The sequence below is a fragment of the Ursus arctos genome, unplaced genomic scaffold (assembly GCF_023065955.2).
Source record: "Ursus arctos isolate Adak ecotype North America unplaced genomic scaffold, UrsArc2.0 scaffold_14, whole genome shotgun sequence".
NCBI classification, from domain to species: domain Eukaryota; kingdom Metazoa; phylum Chordata; class Mammalia; order Carnivora; family Ursidae; genus Ursus; species Ursus arctos.
Genome location: NW_026622808.1, coordinates 16079746 through 16097510, shown reverse-complemented (window position 1 = coordinate 16097510; position 17765 = coordinate 16079746). Strand labels below are relative to the sequence as shown.

Sequence of the window (17765 nt, the reverse complement as noted above, 5' to 3'; positions counted from 1 at the left end):
CTCAACACACGCACACGCACACGCACACGCACACACACACACCCCCAAGGGGCTGGTACAACTTGCACCACTACGCAGTGTACGCAGTGGTAGGAGACACTCAGGCAGTCGCACCTCCTGTACTTGGGCTCATGCGGGTGGGGCACGTCGGGGTCTGCGCACAGCCAGCGGGAAGGAAGTACGCCAGGTTGTGAGCTTGTGGGTCTGGTGGGGGCGTAAGAATGAGCAGGTGTCAGAGTAGTGGCGGAGTCGGAGCTGCCGGGTCCTGGTCCGGGATGGGAAGGACAGGTGTGTGTGTGTGTTAGGGGTAACAGCTCCGTGCGGCCTTGGGCCAACATTTCTTGATTGTGCCTCAGTTTCCCCATCTGTAACACGGGGTATTATGAGTAGATTCTAATAGGGTTGTAGTAGAAATTGAGTAAGTAAATAGAAGTAACCATCCCTGGCTCGTGCTGAGCGATGCCCAAGTGTCTGCCATTATTGGTATCACCATGTGCTCCCTCCCAGTGATACACACTCGAAGGGTTTGGTCCCTGTGGCCATTCACACACAGACCCCCAAATCTGTGATCCAGGCGGGGTCACACCTGGTGCTGTTCTTGTTCTCACACACACTGGGACACTCTTTATGAGAACGGCACCATCCCTAAGACACACAGAGCCGTCACAACCACCCACGTCCTTGCCCAAGGGCATGCATGGACACACACACAGGCGTCCTTACTTCGCTTCCAGCCAGACACACGTATGCACATGGACACAAAGCTCACACTACCCCTAACACACACACACACACACACACTGCCCAGTAGAGACACAGACACAGGGGGTATTCACACAGTAGCGCACCGGCCCTCACATTGGCCCCTTGGTTGTTTGTGCACATTCGTGAACACTCGGCGGATCGTTACACACCCCCATGTTACCTAACGACACGTTAATACACACACCGTGTGACCCACTGCACACCCACTGCTGGTACAGACGGCCACATGGAGACAACTCACATCCCGGCGGTGTGCACACACACAGCCCTCACGTGGACGTTTCGCACAGTAACTCGAGAAGGACACACCACCGAGGACGCCGTCCGCACCCACAGCCACACAAGCGAAGGAGCTCAGAGACACCGTCAAGCGTGCACACGAGCGCACACACGTGTGAGGCCAGTCCGGGAGGCATAGGCCCCTGCGCACACGCAGGCCAGCCAGGAGCCCACCCCCACGCACCCAGCTACCGTTAAACTGTCGCTGGCTGCCCCTCGGCCACCTCCTGCTCACCCCACACTGCCGGCATCCCCCTCCCCACCGGGGCTGGGGCCATGGGGGTGGGGGCGTGCAGACACATGGGGCGGAGGACACACACATGTGCCCACCATGTGGACGCTCGTAAAATGGTTGCCCTGGCAACAGCAACTTGAAAGACTCGGTTCTTCCTCTGGGGTGGGCAGGGGCGCCAGGGTGAGGCTGTGGTGGGGCGAGACAGGAGGCGGGAGGTGGGACGCCAGGACACATGCCCACCTTCCACCATGGTTGGAAACCCCATCACACTCGGGCCCTCAGAAACCCTGCTCTGCTTGGGGCCCCACGTGGTCACAGGAGACACGTCACATTCACTCTGTCCCGACACCCTCACGCACTGGTGTGTCACCTCACACAGCCCAGCATCTCCGGACACTCTCTGTCACCAACCCACGCACTTCGTCACCCCCTGGACAGACGGTGACAGACACCCTGTCACACTGGCTGACTCACACAGCAGCTGGGAACTGGGGCGCACACAGACACGCCCTCCCTCTGGCCCCCGCCCCCCTCAAAGAAGCTGTCTGGGCCCAGCCGCCTGGGAGGCCACGGGGATTCAGAGGCTGGTTCTATTTGCAGGAAACACGGGTATTTACAATGCTTTATTTTTAAACCTTCCTTCTCCCAGACTGTGGCTGCTGTGGGGCGGGAGTGGGTGGAACAGAGCCTTGAAGCTCCCCTGCTTCTAGAGCAGCCATGGGTTGCGTGGGGCTGTGGTCTCCCCAGCGCGCAAATATGCACAGAGAAACTGAGGCTCACTGTGGAGTAGGGGGCATCTGGGGGCACGTGGCTCCTGTGGCTGATGTGAGCCTGCTGGCCCCAGGGTCAAGGTGAAGGCAGGGGTGTGAGAGCGCAGGTGCACCCAGAGCTCAGGCCCTGTCACCTGCCAGCCCTCCATGGTGTTTGCCTGGGAATTAGTTCCGCTCGCTCACTGCCTCCTCGGATGTCCCCCCCCGCCCCAGGTAGCTCCAGGCAATGCCCCCGCCCCCTCATTGCTCTGTGCTCACTTGGTAGTTGTGAAACCTGGGGATCAGAGAGGTCAAGACGCTGGCCCAAGGTCATAGGGTAGGGAAGAAGCTCAAACCTGGGGCTGGATGATTCCAGAACATTCAGCCACTGCCCTGGCCACTCCTCCACCCCTGACCCCCGAGGCTGGCCCCCTGCCCTTCCTGCACAGTCACTGCTCCCAAGGGGAGTGCTCTGTTCACTAGTGGAGGCCCAGGCAAAGTTCTGGGAGGCCAGCGGCTGCTGGCCAAGACATGGACTTGGCTGGTGGAGAAGTTTCCATCTTAGCACCAGGAGCTGGTCCAGGCCCTGCGGGCCCAGGGCTGTAGCTCAGGACCCCCAAGAACCAGCGCTGCAGGGGTAGAGGCGGCCTGGAGCCCTCTGTGTCCTCTGTCCCTCCCGCCACCCCCAGCCGGAGTAGGTCCATACACTCGGCACTGCCCCACCCCAGCTGGTCACGGAGATGGCTGGGCCTCAGTTGGCTCATCGGTGAAATTGCTCCCATATTCGTTCTGTGCCCAGTGCAGATCCTCAGGGATTCATAGTGTCGTTCTCCCGTGGAGAAGTGAAAGGGCTTGCCAGGGGTCACTGGGACAGCTCCGGCCTGCCAATTGCCAGCCAAGAAGCTCCCCCGAACTAGGCTTCAGGGTTCTTAATTTGACGGTCATCCTGGCCCCAAGCTGGACAATGCTGAGTGGAGAGAAGCCTCAGCCTCAACAGGGGACACAGCCCAGGGTCAGCGCGAGGGCCCTGGGGGCCAGGAAGAGCTGGTGGCCTCAGCCGGGATGGGGCCCTTGAGGTCCGTGGGCGGCAGGAAGGAGCTAGCTGGTTCCAGGCGAGGGAGGATGGGAAAAGCAGGGCTGGCGGCCGTCCCCATAGGGCCATTTGCAGCCACAGGCCACAGGTCAGGGGCCCTGTCCCTGGCGGCCCCAGGTCAGCAAGGTGGGAAAGCCATCAGGCCAGCCCGGGGGAGCCAGGGCAGCGGGGCAGGCAGCTGGGTGGGGGCTGGGCCGGGGGTTGTGTGGGCACCTGTGGGGCAGGGCGGGCCTCACAAAGCACAGCCACACACTCACACACGAAAGCCACAAATGTGTACACACTGTCACACACACACATACAATAAACACAGACACAAACACTCACACTCAGAAACACAATTATATACACAGAGCCCCCAAGTCACACACACTCCTCAGCCACAGCTGCGTATATACCGCCACACATGCAAAAGCCATAAATGTGTACAAACTGTCTCACACACACACACACACACACACACACACACACAGCAGCCCCAGCTGCCAAGGCTTGTGGGTGCCCTGCAGCAGCCCCCCCCAGCACCCTGGCTCTTGCCACCCGTCCGCTCAACCCTGCTGTCTCACGTCCTTGGCCTGGGCTGCCCTAATCCCTGTCTCGTGTCCTGAAGCCAGAAGATAAGGGGCAGCTGCAGCCCCAGATAAAGGAGGCGCAGCCACAAATCCGGGGTGGCCCCAGCAGAAACGGGCACTGAGCCCGGGCCGCACCTGCCCACTGCTGCCACCCCATCCGGCCCAGCTGAGAGGGACAGAGAGAGGGCAGGGAGAGACAGAGGCACAGGGAGGAAGCAGGGGGACAGAGAAGAGGGACTCCGAGAGAGAGGTGTAGGGAGAAGCAGAGGGAGAGAGGGAGGGGGAGACCAACAGGACAGATGGGAGAGAGAGTACACACAGCACATTCTCCAGGCCCTGCCTCCCCCCCCCCCCGAGTGCCTCAATATCCCCATTGGTCCCCTGTGCCACCTGTCTCCTTCCTGCGTCTCCCGATCAGTCAAGATAAGGCATTCAGAGGACGACTCAGGCCTGGTTCAGGGTGGGTGGGGCATCTTCCTGAATGTCCCCACATTCTCCAGGGTGACACCTGGGACGTTCTTATGCCCCTGCCACAGCCTCAGTGAAGGCAGGACCCCCAGCGCAGGTCCTGGCCCCTCTGTGCCTCAGTCTCCCCAGCCACGGTAAGATGCACTCACTCAGCAAGTGTTCATTGGGCACGTCCTGTGAGCCGGGCCTGGTGCTGGGTGCTGGGGACACAGAGTGACTGAGGTGGACCAATTTCCACCCTCTCTGAGTTCAGAGGACAGTGGGGAAGATGGCACGTGGCCAGGTAGCACCAGGATGATGAGGGCGATGATTCCCAGATGCTCAGATGGCTGCAGAGACTGAGGGGGCAGTATCCCTAGCAGGGGGCAGTTAGAGAGGCTTCTGGAGGAGAAGTGGGGGGGGGGAGAGGAGGAAGACAAGGAGGAGGAGAGGGAAGAGGAGAGAACTAGAGGGTGAGCGGAATGAACAAGGTGATTGGGAGCAGGGAAAAGACTTCTTGCAAGAGGGAACAGCACATGCAAAGGCTGAGAGGTTCAACTGGTTCATGGGAAGTCTGGAATGAACTTGGTGCTTGAGTTTAGGGAGTGAGGCAGTGATGAGGAATGAAACTGGGGAAGGTAGCAGGGGCTGGGTTCTGTAAGAACTTGGGGGCAGTGGTACAGGGCTGGGGCAGTAGGGAGACCTGGAAGGACTGGGAGCAGGGGAAAGCCATGGTCATATTTGTGGCTGGGAGCAGGATGGAAGATTGAGGCCCGGAAGTGGGCGGGGGGAGTGGTGGGAGAGGGGATGGACTAAAGACAGATTCTGGAGGGCAAGTGGGCAGGATACAGGAACTCAAAGGCTGTGGGGCGGGGGGAGAGGCAGGAGGGGAGGCTGACACCCTGGTCTCTGTCTCAGGACGGTGGGGCAGTCCCTGGGCCAGGGAGCTCTGGGACCCATAGATTCAGGTGGATTTGGGATGAATGCCTGTTCCCTCTGCACGAAGTCAGAGAGTAGAGTAAGTGCGTTAAAGCAAGAAAAGGGCTTGGACAAAATAAGTGCTCAATATTGTTTAGTTACTGGTAAATGATTAACACTACACCATTATAATAAGCAATTAATATTATTAATATTAATATTGTTGTCAATGGCCAGTCCACAGCTCCCTCCCCCCTCTCCCCGCTCACAGGAGGCCCTCCTTGATTGCTTTACACAGAAAGGCAGGCCATCGCAAGGCAGAGCCAGGGAGCCCGTGGAGTCCCAGAGAGGGAGGCTATGTTCAGACAGCCTTCTGTGGGCCTCAGTTTCCCCATCTATCCAACCGCCTCCCCGGAGTGGCCTGCAGTGCCTGTGGGACGGTGGGGGGAGACTCCTGGTGGAACCTCAGAGGGCAATGGGACGGGCATCTTAGGAGGGAGGAGTGAGCTCCCGTCCCCGGAGGTGGGCAGGCACAGCTGGGCAAAGAGTCTCGCCAGGACTGGACGCCGCAATCCCACCGTTTTATCCCCAGATTGTCCTACAGAGGGCAGCCGAGGCCAGCGGTGGAAGCCAGCCCGCTCCCCGCCCACCACCCCCTCGGCCCCTCCGCGAGCTCTCAGGGCAGGGATTCGCCTGTCGTAGTCACTGCTCATGTCGGGCACCCAGGACAGCCTCTGGCACGCAGGCACTCAATAATTATCTGTCGATAATGCCTCGCATAAAAATCGTGGAGTTTGAGTTTTTTTAAAGCCCCCGTTTTAAAGTTTTTCGAATACCCTCCTGCGTCTACCGCGGCCGGTCGGGAGAGCCACTGAAGATTTCCGGGACCCGCAAACAGCTCAGCTGTATTACCCTAAGCCGGGCCCGAGGCTCCACCCCCACTCAGGCTCCGCCCCTTACGTCGACCCGCGTACAATGGCGTCACTTGGAGCGCCCCGGGCATGCGCATTTCCCCAACACGACCGGGAAGACACTCTCGCGACCCGGAAGGCCTTCCCGCTGCACTCTAAAGCCGGCGTGAGGGGGGCCGATGGCGGAGGGAGCGGCGGAGGCCCCAGCAGAGAGTGGTGGCGGTGGCGATTCAGGAGCCGGTGCGCCGGAACGGGGGGTGGCGCCCATTAAACCTCAGTGAGTCTCTGGGGCAGGGGGAGTCCTTCACGTGGCCTTCCCGGCACCTACAGGCGGTGCATGCCGGGTGACGGGGCAGCAGCCCAGGCGGGAAGCTCGTAGGCTCTTCAGTGTGGGCCATTCCTGCACCCGCAGGGTCGGAGTAGACAGCGCACGTTGGGGGCTGTCACGTGTGCGAAGGACACCACGGTGCTTGCAGGGGTGGGCAGAGTTGGAGGCTGGGGCCGCAGTGCATGCTGGGGACTGTAGTCCCGGCGTACGGCGGGAGTAGCACTTGCGCACCTGCAGCCAGCCTCAGCTACAGGCAGGGACTTGTCTGAAGGGAGGGCCGTGGGGCATGCTGGGGAATGTGGCGACTGTGGCCCCATTGCAAGGCATGCGGGGACATGTAGTTTTCTATAGCCAAATGTGGCTGGGGATGTTCATGCCTGTTTGTAGTTTGGCTCAGTACTCTGGGCAGTGGGACCCAGGGACAAAACTAGTTCTGCCTGTGGCCTTGAGGTGCGCCCTCACTGGCAGCTGGCCGGTTCTAAGTCGTGCACTCCTCATCTGCAGAGGCATCTAAGCAGGGACAGGTGTTCTCAGTCCCTTTCCCCAGCGTCCATTGCATCTGAGCTGGAGAAGGGAGCCCCTCCACAAGCCCTTTTCCCACTGCCTCTCTGGTGGCAGATACCTGACTACCAAGGAGCAGTTCCACGAATTCCTGGAAGCCAAAGGGCAGGAGAAGCCCAGCCAGGAAATCGAGGCAGGAGACCGCAGTGGCAATGACCTGGCTGAACCTGAGGCCAAGCGCATCCGACTGGAAGATGGGCAGCCAGGGGAGGCGGCTGAACCCGGGGAGCGGCCGCAGGTTCAGAAGAGAGCCCGGGGCCAGAACAAGGGCCGGCCCCACATGAAACCCACCCACTATGACAAGAATAGGCTCTGCCCCTCCCTGGTCCAGGTGAGTGTAATTGTTGTTTGAGAGTCCTAGAGACCTTCAGTCTTAGCCTCCCTGCTCCCCATTCGATCCTCAGGAAGTTGTGACGTGAGTGTTATTGTCCCCATCTTCTCGATGAAGAAACCTAGGCTTGATGGGTTCCTGACTTGCCCCAGGACAGCAGGAGGCGGGGGGAGGTTAGAGGCTCACACCCAGACTGCCTGGCTGTCCCGACGTTCCCCATCCTCCCTCATGGCCTCTTGGTTCCCCTGCAGGAATCAGCTGCAAAGTGTTTCTTCGGCGACCGCTGCCGCTTCCTGCATGACGTGGGCCTCTATCTGGAGACCAAGCCATCGGACCTGGGCCCCCGCTGTGTGCTTTTCGAGACCTTTGGCCGGTGCCCTTATGGTGTGACCTGCCGCTTCGGTGGGGCCCATCTGGGACCCGAAGGCCAGAACCTGGTGCAAGAAGAGCGGGTCCAGGCCCCGCTGGTCCGCAACGGCCTGGACAAGGCCCTGCAGCAGCAACTGCGAAAGCGCAAGGTCCGCTTCGAGCGCGCTGAGCAGGCCCTACGCCAGCTAAGCAAGGGCCATGTGCCAGGCCCCTCCCCTGAGGCCGCTGTCCCCGAGGTGTCGGGAGCCAAAGGTGCCCCCTTGCAGGACAGCGGTGACGCCCAGCAGGCCCTCCCGGAGCCAGGCGCTGGTGCCCTTGCCAGCAGCTCGGTGCGGACCTGCGGGCCCCTGACGGACGAGGACGTGGTCAGGCTGCGGCCTTGTGAGAAGAGAAGGGTATGTGGTCGGGGCTTCTTGCTGAGGGCGCTGGTAGCGTGGGAGCAGAAAGAACTGGACGCACACCCGCAGCCCCATAGAGCCTGGGCCGGGGTGGAGGAAGGGAGGGAGGGAAAGGCTTCCTGGAAGAAGACGGGGCATCAGGCCTGCAGTTTTGACGGCTGGGCGGAAGCTCTGCCGCGGAGGGGAAGACAGGAACAGAACAGTCTTCGCACAGGGATCTGCTGGCTTGCACAGAGGCCCAGAGGTGGATGGCGGGTGGGGCGGGGAGAAGGGAAACCCCGGAGGCCTGGCAAGCTCCCCTGGGTTTTACTTCCCCGCAGCTGGACATCAGCGGCAAGCTGTACCTGGCCCCCCTCACCACGGTAGGTCAGCCCGGCCGTGCCCGGGGTCTGCCCCTGCCTGCTGGGTCATGGGGCTGTGATAGGCATCCGGGGTCCCTGCCTGCTGCCCCTCACGTGTGCCTGCGTCCCCTGCTGCTCCCAGTGCGGGAACCTGCCCTTCCGGCGGATCTGTAAACGCTTCGGGGCCGACGTGACGTGCGGGGAGATGGCCGTGTGCACCAATCTGCTGCAGGGCCAGACATCTGAATGGGCGCTGCTCAGACGCCACCCGTGCGAGGATGTCTTTGGCGTCCAGGTTGGTGCCGCCTGGAGGGAGGGAGGCGGGAAGGGCGGAGGGGCTCTTGGCTGCCTGGCTTTGGGGCAGGTTCAGGGTCGGATCTCCCTGACCCCAGGCCTGATTCCATCACTCCCACACCCCTCTTGCCTCAGCCATGGGCCCGAGGGCTGACCCAATGCCCCTTTAAGGGCCGGTGGCCTTGGCGCAGGGCCACTTTGGGGAGACAAGGCCGCTGGCTCGATCCCCATAGTGGCAGGGACAGCCTGGACCAGCCCCTCACTCCCTGCTCTGCCCCCGGCCACAGCTCGAGGGCGCCTTCCCTGACACCATGACCAAGTGCGCCGAGCTGCTCAACCGTACCATCGAGGTGGATTTCGTGGACATCAACGTCGGCTGCCCCATCGACCTCGTATACAAGAAGGTAGCGGCCTCGTGGCCCTGGACCTCCACGGTGTGGGTGGGGCAGGAGCCCGGGCCCTGGTCTTGCTCCCACCTGGGTCTCTGGGAACCCGCGGGGGCTACTGTGCCTTGGTTTCCCCGTTTGGATGGCGAAGGCAGAGAAGGGTGTGTGGCCTAGCTTGGGTCCCGCCCTTCCTCGCTCCCGCCTCCCGTTTCTCGCAGGGCGGGGGCTGTGCCCTCATGAACCGCGCAGCCAAGTTCCAGCAGATCGTCCGCGGCATGAACCAGGTACGCCCTCGGACGCCCCCACCTCCTCCCCGGCCTGGCCCCGCTCCCGCTGACCGCCGCCGTCGCCACAGGTGCTGGACGTGCCGCTGACGGTGAAGATCCGCACGGGCGTCCAGGAGCGCGTGAATCTGGCACACCGCCTGCTCCCCGAGCTGCGGGACTGGGGTGCAGCCCTGGTCACGGTGGGTCTCGGGGCACAGAGGGTGTGGGGGCCTCGGGAGCACTTGGCAGACCTTCCTAACGGTCTCTCTTCCTGCTTCTCCCTCCTGCTCTCTGGCTCTCCCTCCGTCTCGGTCTCCATCTGTCTCTTTGTCTCTCTGTCTCTCTCTCTCAGCCTGTCTCTCTTGATCTTTCTGGGTCTCTCTCTCTCTGTCTGATCCTCCGCCTCCCGGCCCGTCTCTCCCTCCCCGCGCGTGGCTTCTCCTCCAGCTCCACGGCCGCTCCCGGGAGCAGCGCTACACCAAGCTGGCCGACTGGGAGTACATCGCGCAGTGTGTGACGGCAGCCAGCCCCATGCCCCTGTTCGGTGGGTCCCCTGCCGCTCAGCCCGGACCTCCCGCCAGCCCCGCTCTCAGAGGCCACACGCCTGCCCCCGTGGGTGTCACTGGGCTGGCAGGAACTCCCCTAGAGCTCCCGCCTGCCCATGGCCCGCTGACACCCCAGCCTCTGTCCCTCAGGAAACGGGGACATCTTGTCGTACGAGGATGCCAACCGTGCCATGCAGACAGGTGTCGCTGGGGTGATGGTCGCCCGGTAAGTGTGCCCTGTGCCTGGGGTGTTGCAAAGAGCCCGCTGGAGCCGCCCCCCCGCTTCCCTGCCCCCTGCCCTGCTCAGTGTCCCCAGCAGGTGGCTTTGCCGGGACAGGGGGCAGAGAGAGGGGGCCGAGACGGCTGGGGAGAAGGGGTGGACCGGACATCTGTGCGGACATCTCTGCACTTGTGGGTGGAACTCTCGGGCTTTGAAGGTCGGCCGAGCCTGGTGGGGAGGTGGGGTTCAGGGCTGCAGCCGCCAGGCCGCCGAGCCCCCTCCCCGCCCTCTGCAGGGGCGCCCTGCTGAAGCCGTGGCTGTTCACGGAGATCAAGGAGCAGCGGCACTGGGACATCTCGTCATCCGAGCGCCTGGCCATCCTGCAGGACTTCACACATTACGGCCTGGAGCACTGGGGCTCGGACACGCAGGGCGTGGAGAAGACCCGCCGTTTTCTCCTCGAGTGGCTGTCCTTCCTGTGCAGGTGGGTGCTGGGGCCGGCCAGGCGTGGGTGGGGGCCATGTGTGGGGACAGCCCAGCCTGACCCCGCACCCACCGCCGCCCGCAGGTACGTGCCTGTGGGCCTGCTGGAGCGGCTCCCACAGAGGATCAATGAGCGGCCGCCCTACTACGTGGGCCGCGACTACCTGGAGACACTCATGGCCAGCCAGAGGGCCGCTGACTGGATCCGGATCAGGTGCCGGGAACCCCCGGTGCGGGGCTGTGGAAGTCTGAGGGGCCCATGGGCCGCAGGCCTGACCTCCCCCTGTGCCCTCTTCGCAGTGAGATGCTGCTGGGACCTGTGCCGCCCGACTTCGTCTTTCTGCCAAAGCACAAGGCCAACGCGTACAAGTAGCCGTGGGGTGGGGGGGCGTGCGAGGGCCCAGCAGGGCCTCCTGCTGCATGAGAAGACAATAAATTTTATTCTTTTAAAAACCCAAGACTTTCTGTGACCCCGAGGCTTCCCTGTCCCGTTCTGGGGAGCTTTGTCTTGACGCTGGGCTGACCCTGTCCCCAGCTGTTACTTCTCCATTCTCATTGATAAGGGTCTCCCAGCCACTCGCATGGGCCCAGCCCTGTGCTGGCACTATGGCTGCCCAGAGACGCCTTACCCACAAAGAAACCACTAGAGCCTGTGAGGCAGAGGCCTTGACCTACGTGGGTGTGGATCAAGGCAGGCTGCCTGGAGGAAAGAGCCCTAGAGTTGCCCAGAGCATGGCTGGCAAAGGTGGAAGGCAGCAGACTGAGTCCAGGGTCTGCCCCGCCCTTTGTGGGGCCTGTCTCTGGCTGCCTTGGTTTCTCCATCTGCCCTCTGCCCACCCCCCCACCTCCCCGATACCCGGAATCCCGACCAGTGGGCGGGCCGCAGCCTGGAACCCGCCGCCGCCCGGAGTAACCAGGCAAACAGAACTCGGCAGGACTCTGAGCCTGTTCTCCGGGTGGGCCACCTGTGCTCCCACCTGCTGCCCTCCTGGCCTGCCCAGGCCGGGCCCCCTGCCTCCCCATGCAGCACCCCAAACCCTTCTATGCGCCTACAGCTCCCCCAGAAGGCTTCAGCCCCCGGGGCCTGGATGGCACCGAGGGGCCAGGCAGCCAGCCCGCTCCTGCCTGCGCAGAGCCTCTTCCTGCTGTGGGTATGAGTCAGAGGGTATCGGGTGTGAGGCGGGAGTCGGGGTGCCCGACGAGGTGGGGGACCAGGGCTCAGGGCCCCACCCAGCCACCTCCTTTTGTCCACAGGTTCCTCCAACCTGTATCAGCCCCCAAACCCGGAGAAAGAGGTGTTTCCAGCCCCTCCGGCAGGTACCAGCCTCCCCCCGACCCTTGATGAGGACCCGGGGGTGGGTTGGAGGGGTCGGGGCCTATCTTGCCCATGCCCCTGGCCCCAGGTGGCCCTCAAAAGCTAAGGCCTATGTCTCTGGTTCCTCAAGTAGGCCTTTAAGGGCAAAGCCTGTGCCCCCCATTCCCCAGACAGGTCCCCAGAATGATGCCCCAGGCCCCTGGCTCTCAAATGGGTCCTCAAAGTCAGGATCTGTCTCCCCATGACTCAGATGGACCCCCAAGCCAGGTCTCTATCGCCTTTCCCACAGATGGGTCCCCAAGGTTTGGGCCGTGCCCCTCACCCCCTCCACCCTGTACTCCTTCCCCCAGGCGGGTCCCAGAGCTGCTCTCAGGGCTGCCCCTCCCTGGCCTGCAGGTTTCCAGATGGCGCCCTGCGGGTGCTTCTTTGACCCCCGCATCTACCGAATTGAGTGGGCCACCACCGACTTCGGCCAGTCGTCCCTGTACAAGCTGACGGCGGTGGGCGGGGGGGGACCCCCCAGGGGTCCAGCTGGGGGCCCTGCCTCGCCAGGCACCTACCTCCTAGAGCCCCAGCAGTACCTCAAGGCCCCGGTGCCCGCCCCTGCGCCCCCACCGTACCCGCACTACCAGCCGCTGCCCGGGGGTCCGCAGTACCTCCTGCCCTACTTCCCGCCCGAGGGGTCTGGGCCAGAGGCTCTGGGCTTTGTGGGGGATGGGGGACCCCCCGCCTACATGGAGCTGCCTCCACCCCTGCTCAAGGAGAGCTTGGGGCCAGCCCTGCCGCCGCCACCTCCGCCACCGCCGCCTGTCCCCAAGGAGAACAAACTACCTCCCCTGCTCATCACGCTCCCCACTGAGGCCTCGCTGCCCCCAGGCGCCTATGGCCACCTCAAGGGCCGCCTCAGTCAGTTCCACGGGCCCGGCGAGCCCCTGGCCTTCCCGTCCAAGGAGCTGCAGGGTGGGGGGGCCGGGCCGGCCCTGCTGTACCCGCCAGGCCCTGGGGAGCCCAAGGTGGCTGAGGCAGAGGCAGCCCCACTGGGGGCGGACGAGGCCAGAACCCCCGAGGCAGCCAGGGCCTTCGTGCTGCCTGAGAAGGTGCTTCTGGAAGATGCCATGAAGCTCTTCGACTGCTTGCCGGGCAATGCTGAGCCCGAGGGGTCCCCGTGCAAGGCCCCTGGGCCAGCCCTGCCGGACAGCGGGGGCGGCGGGGACGACTCGTCCAGCGACATCCGCTCGCTGCACCTGCCGGACGAACTGCTGTCCTTTGACTACAGCGTGCCAGAGATCCTGGACACCGTGTCCCACGTGGACTACTTTTTCAACTTCAAGGCCCTGGAGGAGGATCCACCGCCCCGCCCAGGGCCCCCAGCTGCCAACACTGTGGCCCCCACGGTGCGACCTGAGCTTCCCAGCAAGAGGAAGGCTGGCACCTCGTCCGCCAAGAAGGGGAGGCAGGGAGGCAAGGGCAAGCAGGCTGCAGGCCCGGCCAGCTCCGCCCCCTCGGGGCCCAGGCAGGACCTGGGAGCCACCCCCCATTAAAATGGATTTGACCTCTCAGCTGGCTATCAGCTTGGTGGCATCGGGGCCTGGGGACAGCAGGCTGAGGCTGGACGTGGAGTACGGTCCCCTCCTCCGCCCATCGCAGCCGGCCCGGGGTCACATGGGAAGGCCCGGCAGGCCCTCAGCACTTCCTGGGTGCTGGGCTTCCAGAGCTGAGCCAGGGAGCCCTCTGGTCACGGGGAATTCGAAATCCCTTCTCTCCAAGCCCCGGAAAATTGGAGTCAGCCAGCAGAGACGGGGGGCTTCTGGAAGGTGGGGAGACACTGTCCAGACTGCACTGTAGGGATCTTTTGCCCAGGTGTTTGGTGGGGCAAGGGTTGCCCAGAGAGGGGCAGAAAATGGCCTGGAGATGAGGCCTACCCTCCCCACCGCCCCCATCCCAACCTGCCTCTCTCCCCCTGCAGAGGAGGAAGGGGCCGTCCTGCCCCAGACCCTGGGCCAGGTTTCCAGGGCCTTCATGGTCACGCTGTGCTGGGGTAGCCCCGGGGGTGGCTGGGTGTGGGGAGGCAGATTCTGTAGCCGGAACCCCGGCACCTCCCATCTGCCAGGCACCGCGCCAGGAGCCTGCCGGGCTTGCCTCCCTGCACGCTCATTCCAGAGCTGCGGGGAGAGACGGAGGCAGAGTCCGCCCCTGCCCCTGCCCGGCCCTGTTCTGTGCCTGGATGGAGAAGCCTGGAGCCCACTGCCCTCCGCTGCCTGCTGAGCCGCCTCTCCCCACAGCCACGTTGGGGGTATTTTTGAGACTAAAGCCAAGTGCGCTTGGTGAAGGGAAGGCCCTGGCGAAGGACGTCGGAGAATGGGCTTGGTTTCCTTGAAGGTCAACATGAATGTTAGCTGTCAGCCTAACGGGGAGGGTGGCTGGGGACACGCTCGCAGGGAGGGCGGGGTCACGGCTCCCTGCGCGGTCTGCGGGTCACGGCTTTCCACCACTAGACTGAGATGGGACTGGACCATGAAGCGGACCGTGGAATATAATTTTTTTAACCTAAGAATCAGGAAACTCACGGGACCACCCAAGTTCTCCCTTTGGATGAGATGGCCAGCCCATGCCACCTGGAGTTAGAGGTGGTGTGTGGGGAGGGACCCCCACTGGATGGCTAGGGAGAATACGCATAGCCGTGGACGTGGTATATGCGTGCACACATGTGCACGTGCACACATGTGTGTAGACACGTGTGCACGTGTATACGTGTTAGCTATATGTGTGTGCACAGGTATGCACGTCTGTCAATGTGTGTACGCGTACACAACGTTCGTGTCCTAGTAAACACACAGGTCTGGGTGTGTGTGCACGAGGCACGTACGCACATGCGTGTATACACACACCACGAAACAGCCCTGTGCGCGTGTGCACGCATCCACGTTTCTACGTGTGCACATGAAACCCACGCTTCCCAACGTTTCTCCGTGTATGTAGCAGGACATGCGCGTACGTGTTTGTACACACGTGAGGGTTTATACCCCAGAAATGGAACCTCAACTGGTCACTGCCTTGCACAGACCCCCCATTTCTCCAGCGGGACAGGGGGCTGTGTGCTAGGCCTTTCAGAGGATCGCCTCGCACTCCGCTGGGTGCTCAGCTCCCTCATTTCAGCCACGACCCGTCGAGGATCCGGGCTGCCCCGGTCCCGGTGCAGAGGAGCTGCGGCCTGCGGGAGGCGGCGGAGGCGGGGGCAGGGGGACAGAACACGCTCGGAACACGCTGCACACGCACGGCCGCCGGCTGGTTTATAGAACGCTCTGAGACCACTCTGGGCTCCCCCGGCGCGCTCAGGACCTGCCTCGGAAACACGTACAAGCCTTCCGGCACCTCCTGCACAGATGAATCCAGAAGCCCTTGAACCTGAGGCCCTTCTCGGTGTGCAGCAGCTTGGGGATGGCGTAGGCCAACCACACGGACAGCAGCATGGCCACCATGAGCGGGATGATGGTGACCGCCGCCGGGATGATGGACAGGGGGAAGGCCCCGTACACGTAGACGCTGAAGGTGGTGTGCAAGTGACAGTAGCTGCAGGGGCAGTTGGAGAGAGGCCATGGGCTGCTGTCCCTGGGGCCCTGCCCTTCAGCCCAGTAGATGTATTAAAACCCACAGATAGGAGCGCTGGGCCCCGGTGGTGAGTTGGGACGCCGGGTTCCAGTTCTGTCCATTTCAACTCTTCTCCAGTCTGAGTCTGCTGTCCTCTGTCTGCTGGCAACAGCCCTGTCCCCCCCCCTCAAGATTCCCTGTGGTACCCCCTCCTCTGGGGACAAGGTGTCTTCCTGACTCCATGCCCAGGCTCGGTCTAGAGAGACAAACCACCCATCCCATTGCCAAGTGGAAGCAGAGGGTGGGCATGATGGGACACAGGCATCCATGAGGCAGGCAGGGAGCAGCAGGATGTAGCAAGCCGGGAGGGAAGGGCATCCCAAGAGAGGGGACCCAGGGTATAGAAGAACTCACTGGAAGCACGGTGCGGAGAGAGGAGCTGCCGGGGCCAAAGATAGTCCTCTCTCTCCTCTGGATATGCTACCCCGTGCCTTCCACCCATGGCCATCCCAGAGTGGGCCCCACTAGGTCAGAGTGTGGGGTCTCAAGGGAAGGTAGGGTCTCCATGTGCTTTGGGGGTGGACTGTGGGGGATGGATGATGGGGGGGAAGGTTATTGTCCCATACGCACCCCCACAGTGGGAGATGTTGGTAATCTAGGCCAGCACACCTAGAAGCCTCTTTGCACACGTGGGTGGTAAATATTCAACTACCAGCTCTAAGGGGAAAGGCTGAATTTGTAGGGTGTGCCGAATCCCATGGTGTAAATTCTCCCGCCGTGGCTGATTTCAGGCTACCAAGGGAAAGACAATTGGCTTGCAAGATCCCTGGAGATTTAAGAGTTGCTCATGCCCACCACCAATGAGATGGGGCTTGAGAGGGATGCAGCTGCGGGCCATTGCTGTTTCCCCAGCATCCAGCACGGGCTTGGAATGAGGACTCATTTAGTGAGTGAACAAATGTCAGCTAGAACTTAAACTATCACTCTTCCCAGGGAGAGTCTGGGCTGCTGGGAAAATTGACGCTTATGCAGGACCCGCCAAGGGGAAGGAGAAAAGTGGGTCCCTTGCGTGTGTGTGACCTGCCCCAGGAGAGCCAGCCATCCCCCAAGAAGCCTGGCACAGGGCGATCCACCCCGGCTCACCTGTAGTATGGATCCACGATAGAGACGTAGAAGACGTAGATTCCATTCCTTTGGTCAAAAATGACCTTGTTTGCCGTCGGACCTCCCAAGATCTGATACGGGACATTTGGCCATCTCAAGGGGGCATCGTTGTCGGGGTCGTGGCAGCTCACGTAGTTCTGGGGAGGACAGAGGCATGCCCACTGGCTCCAGGGGCTGGGCTGGGCCGTGCCAGGCCCACAAATGCACCCCCACTGCATGCAGGGCCCAACCTGCAACACTTCTCACCAAACACCCATGGGAGGGGGGGTGAGCCCAGGGCCAAGTGCCTGGTGGGCAGGTGGCTCGTGACCTTCGCGCGGGACACTGTGGGTGGCTGTTCAGCCTTTATCCTGCCCTACGGTGTCCGGGCCTTCCCATGCTGCAGGGACTGCAGGCTTAGCCGCTCTGCTCGCCAGAATCCCTCACAGCCCTGAGTCCGGGTGTGAAGCAGACGCTGACAGTTTCAAGTACTCTTGGTGTTATGGGCCGAGGCGTCCCCCCGAACCCACAGCCCGTCATAGGCTGGAGTCCTAATCCCCAGGGCCTCAAAATGTGACCTTATTCAGAGATCGGGTTTTTTCAGGTGACCCAGCTAAAATGAGGTCGTTAGGGTGCCTTGATCCAATAGGTCTCGTGTCCTTATAAAAAGGGGAAATTTGACACAGACGTGCCCAGGGAGAACATCGCGTATAGACAGAAGCAGAAAGTGGGGTGTAGGTCTACAAGCCAAAGAATGCCAGCGATGACCAGCAAACCACCAGAGGCCGGGAGAGCCTGGAACAGATTCTCGCTCACTCTCAGAAGAAGCCAACCTTGCCAACACCTCGATCTCAGACGTCGGGCCTCTAGAACCAGGAAAGGATCTGTCCCTGGCGTTGAAGCTGCCCGGCGTGGGGTGGTTTTGTTATGGGAGCCCTAGTTAACTGATACACCCAGGAAATCTGAAGGTCGAGAGGAGACAGAGCCAGCTTCCTGGGGCTTCTTGCTGGTGCGGCCACCGAATACGGTCGTGGCGTCAGGAAGTGGTCAGGTGGTGGCAGCAGCTTCTCTGCCCCGTCTCCAGATCCCAGGATTTCACACAAAGGGGGAATATCCTAGAACTCAACTGCTGGCCTTTAACCAGCACATCATGCTGCCTCCCTGAGCCCAATACTTTGCTCTTCTGCCTTATTTGCTGGTGGACCCAGAAGGGAGAGGGGCTGGCCTT

General features: G+C 62.2%; 3 protein-coding genes across 3 annotated transcripts in view; 2 read left to right on the top strand and 1 right to left on the bottom strand.

Moving 5' to 3' along the window:
* Positions 1-6061: 6061 nt before the first annotated feature.
* DUS3L (dihydrouridine synthase 3 like) lies at positions 6062-10944 on the top strand. The gene is made up of 13 exons (XM_026481171.4): positions 6062-6246; positions 6916-7189; positions 7441-7953; positions 8277-8318; positions 8440-8592; positions 8879-8995; positions 9196-9261; positions 9333-9443; positions 9691-9787; positions 9939-10014; positions 10304-10492; positions 10577-10705; positions 10792-10944. Exons 1-13 carry the CDS (start codon positions 6149-6151, stop codon positions 10862-10864), a joined length of 1938 nt encoding a protein of 645 aa, XP_026336956.2. The 5' UTR covers positions 6062-6148; the 3' UTR covers positions 10865-10944.
* A 100-nt stretch (positions 10945-11044) lies between these two features.
* PRR22 (proline rich 22) lies at positions 11045-13381 on the top strand. Its single transcript, XM_026481174.4, has 3 exons — positions 11045-11642; positions 11746-11808; positions 12203-13381. The coding sequence occupies exons 1-3, from the start codon at positions 11513-11515 to the stop codon at positions 13345-13347; spliced, it is 1338 nt and encodes a 445-aa protein (XP_026336959.1). The 5' UTR covers positions 11045-11512; the 3' UTR covers positions 13348-13381.
* Positions 13382-14953: 1572 nt separating this feature from the next.
* The window catches only part of CATSPERD (cation channel sperm associated auxiliary subunit delta), a 47288-nt gene continuing 44476 nt past the window's right edge, over positions 14954-17765 (bottom strand). The window contains exons 21-23 of the mRNA XM_048226631.2: positions 16538-16695; positions 15179-15376; positions 14954-15017 (exon numbers count right to left, since the gene is read on the bottom strand). Of these exons, the coding sequence (XP_048082588.1) occupies positions 14954-15017; positions 15179-15376; positions 16538-16695 (420 nt within the window). The remainder of the gene's footprint in view (positions 15018-15178; positions 15377-16537; positions 16696-17765) is intronic.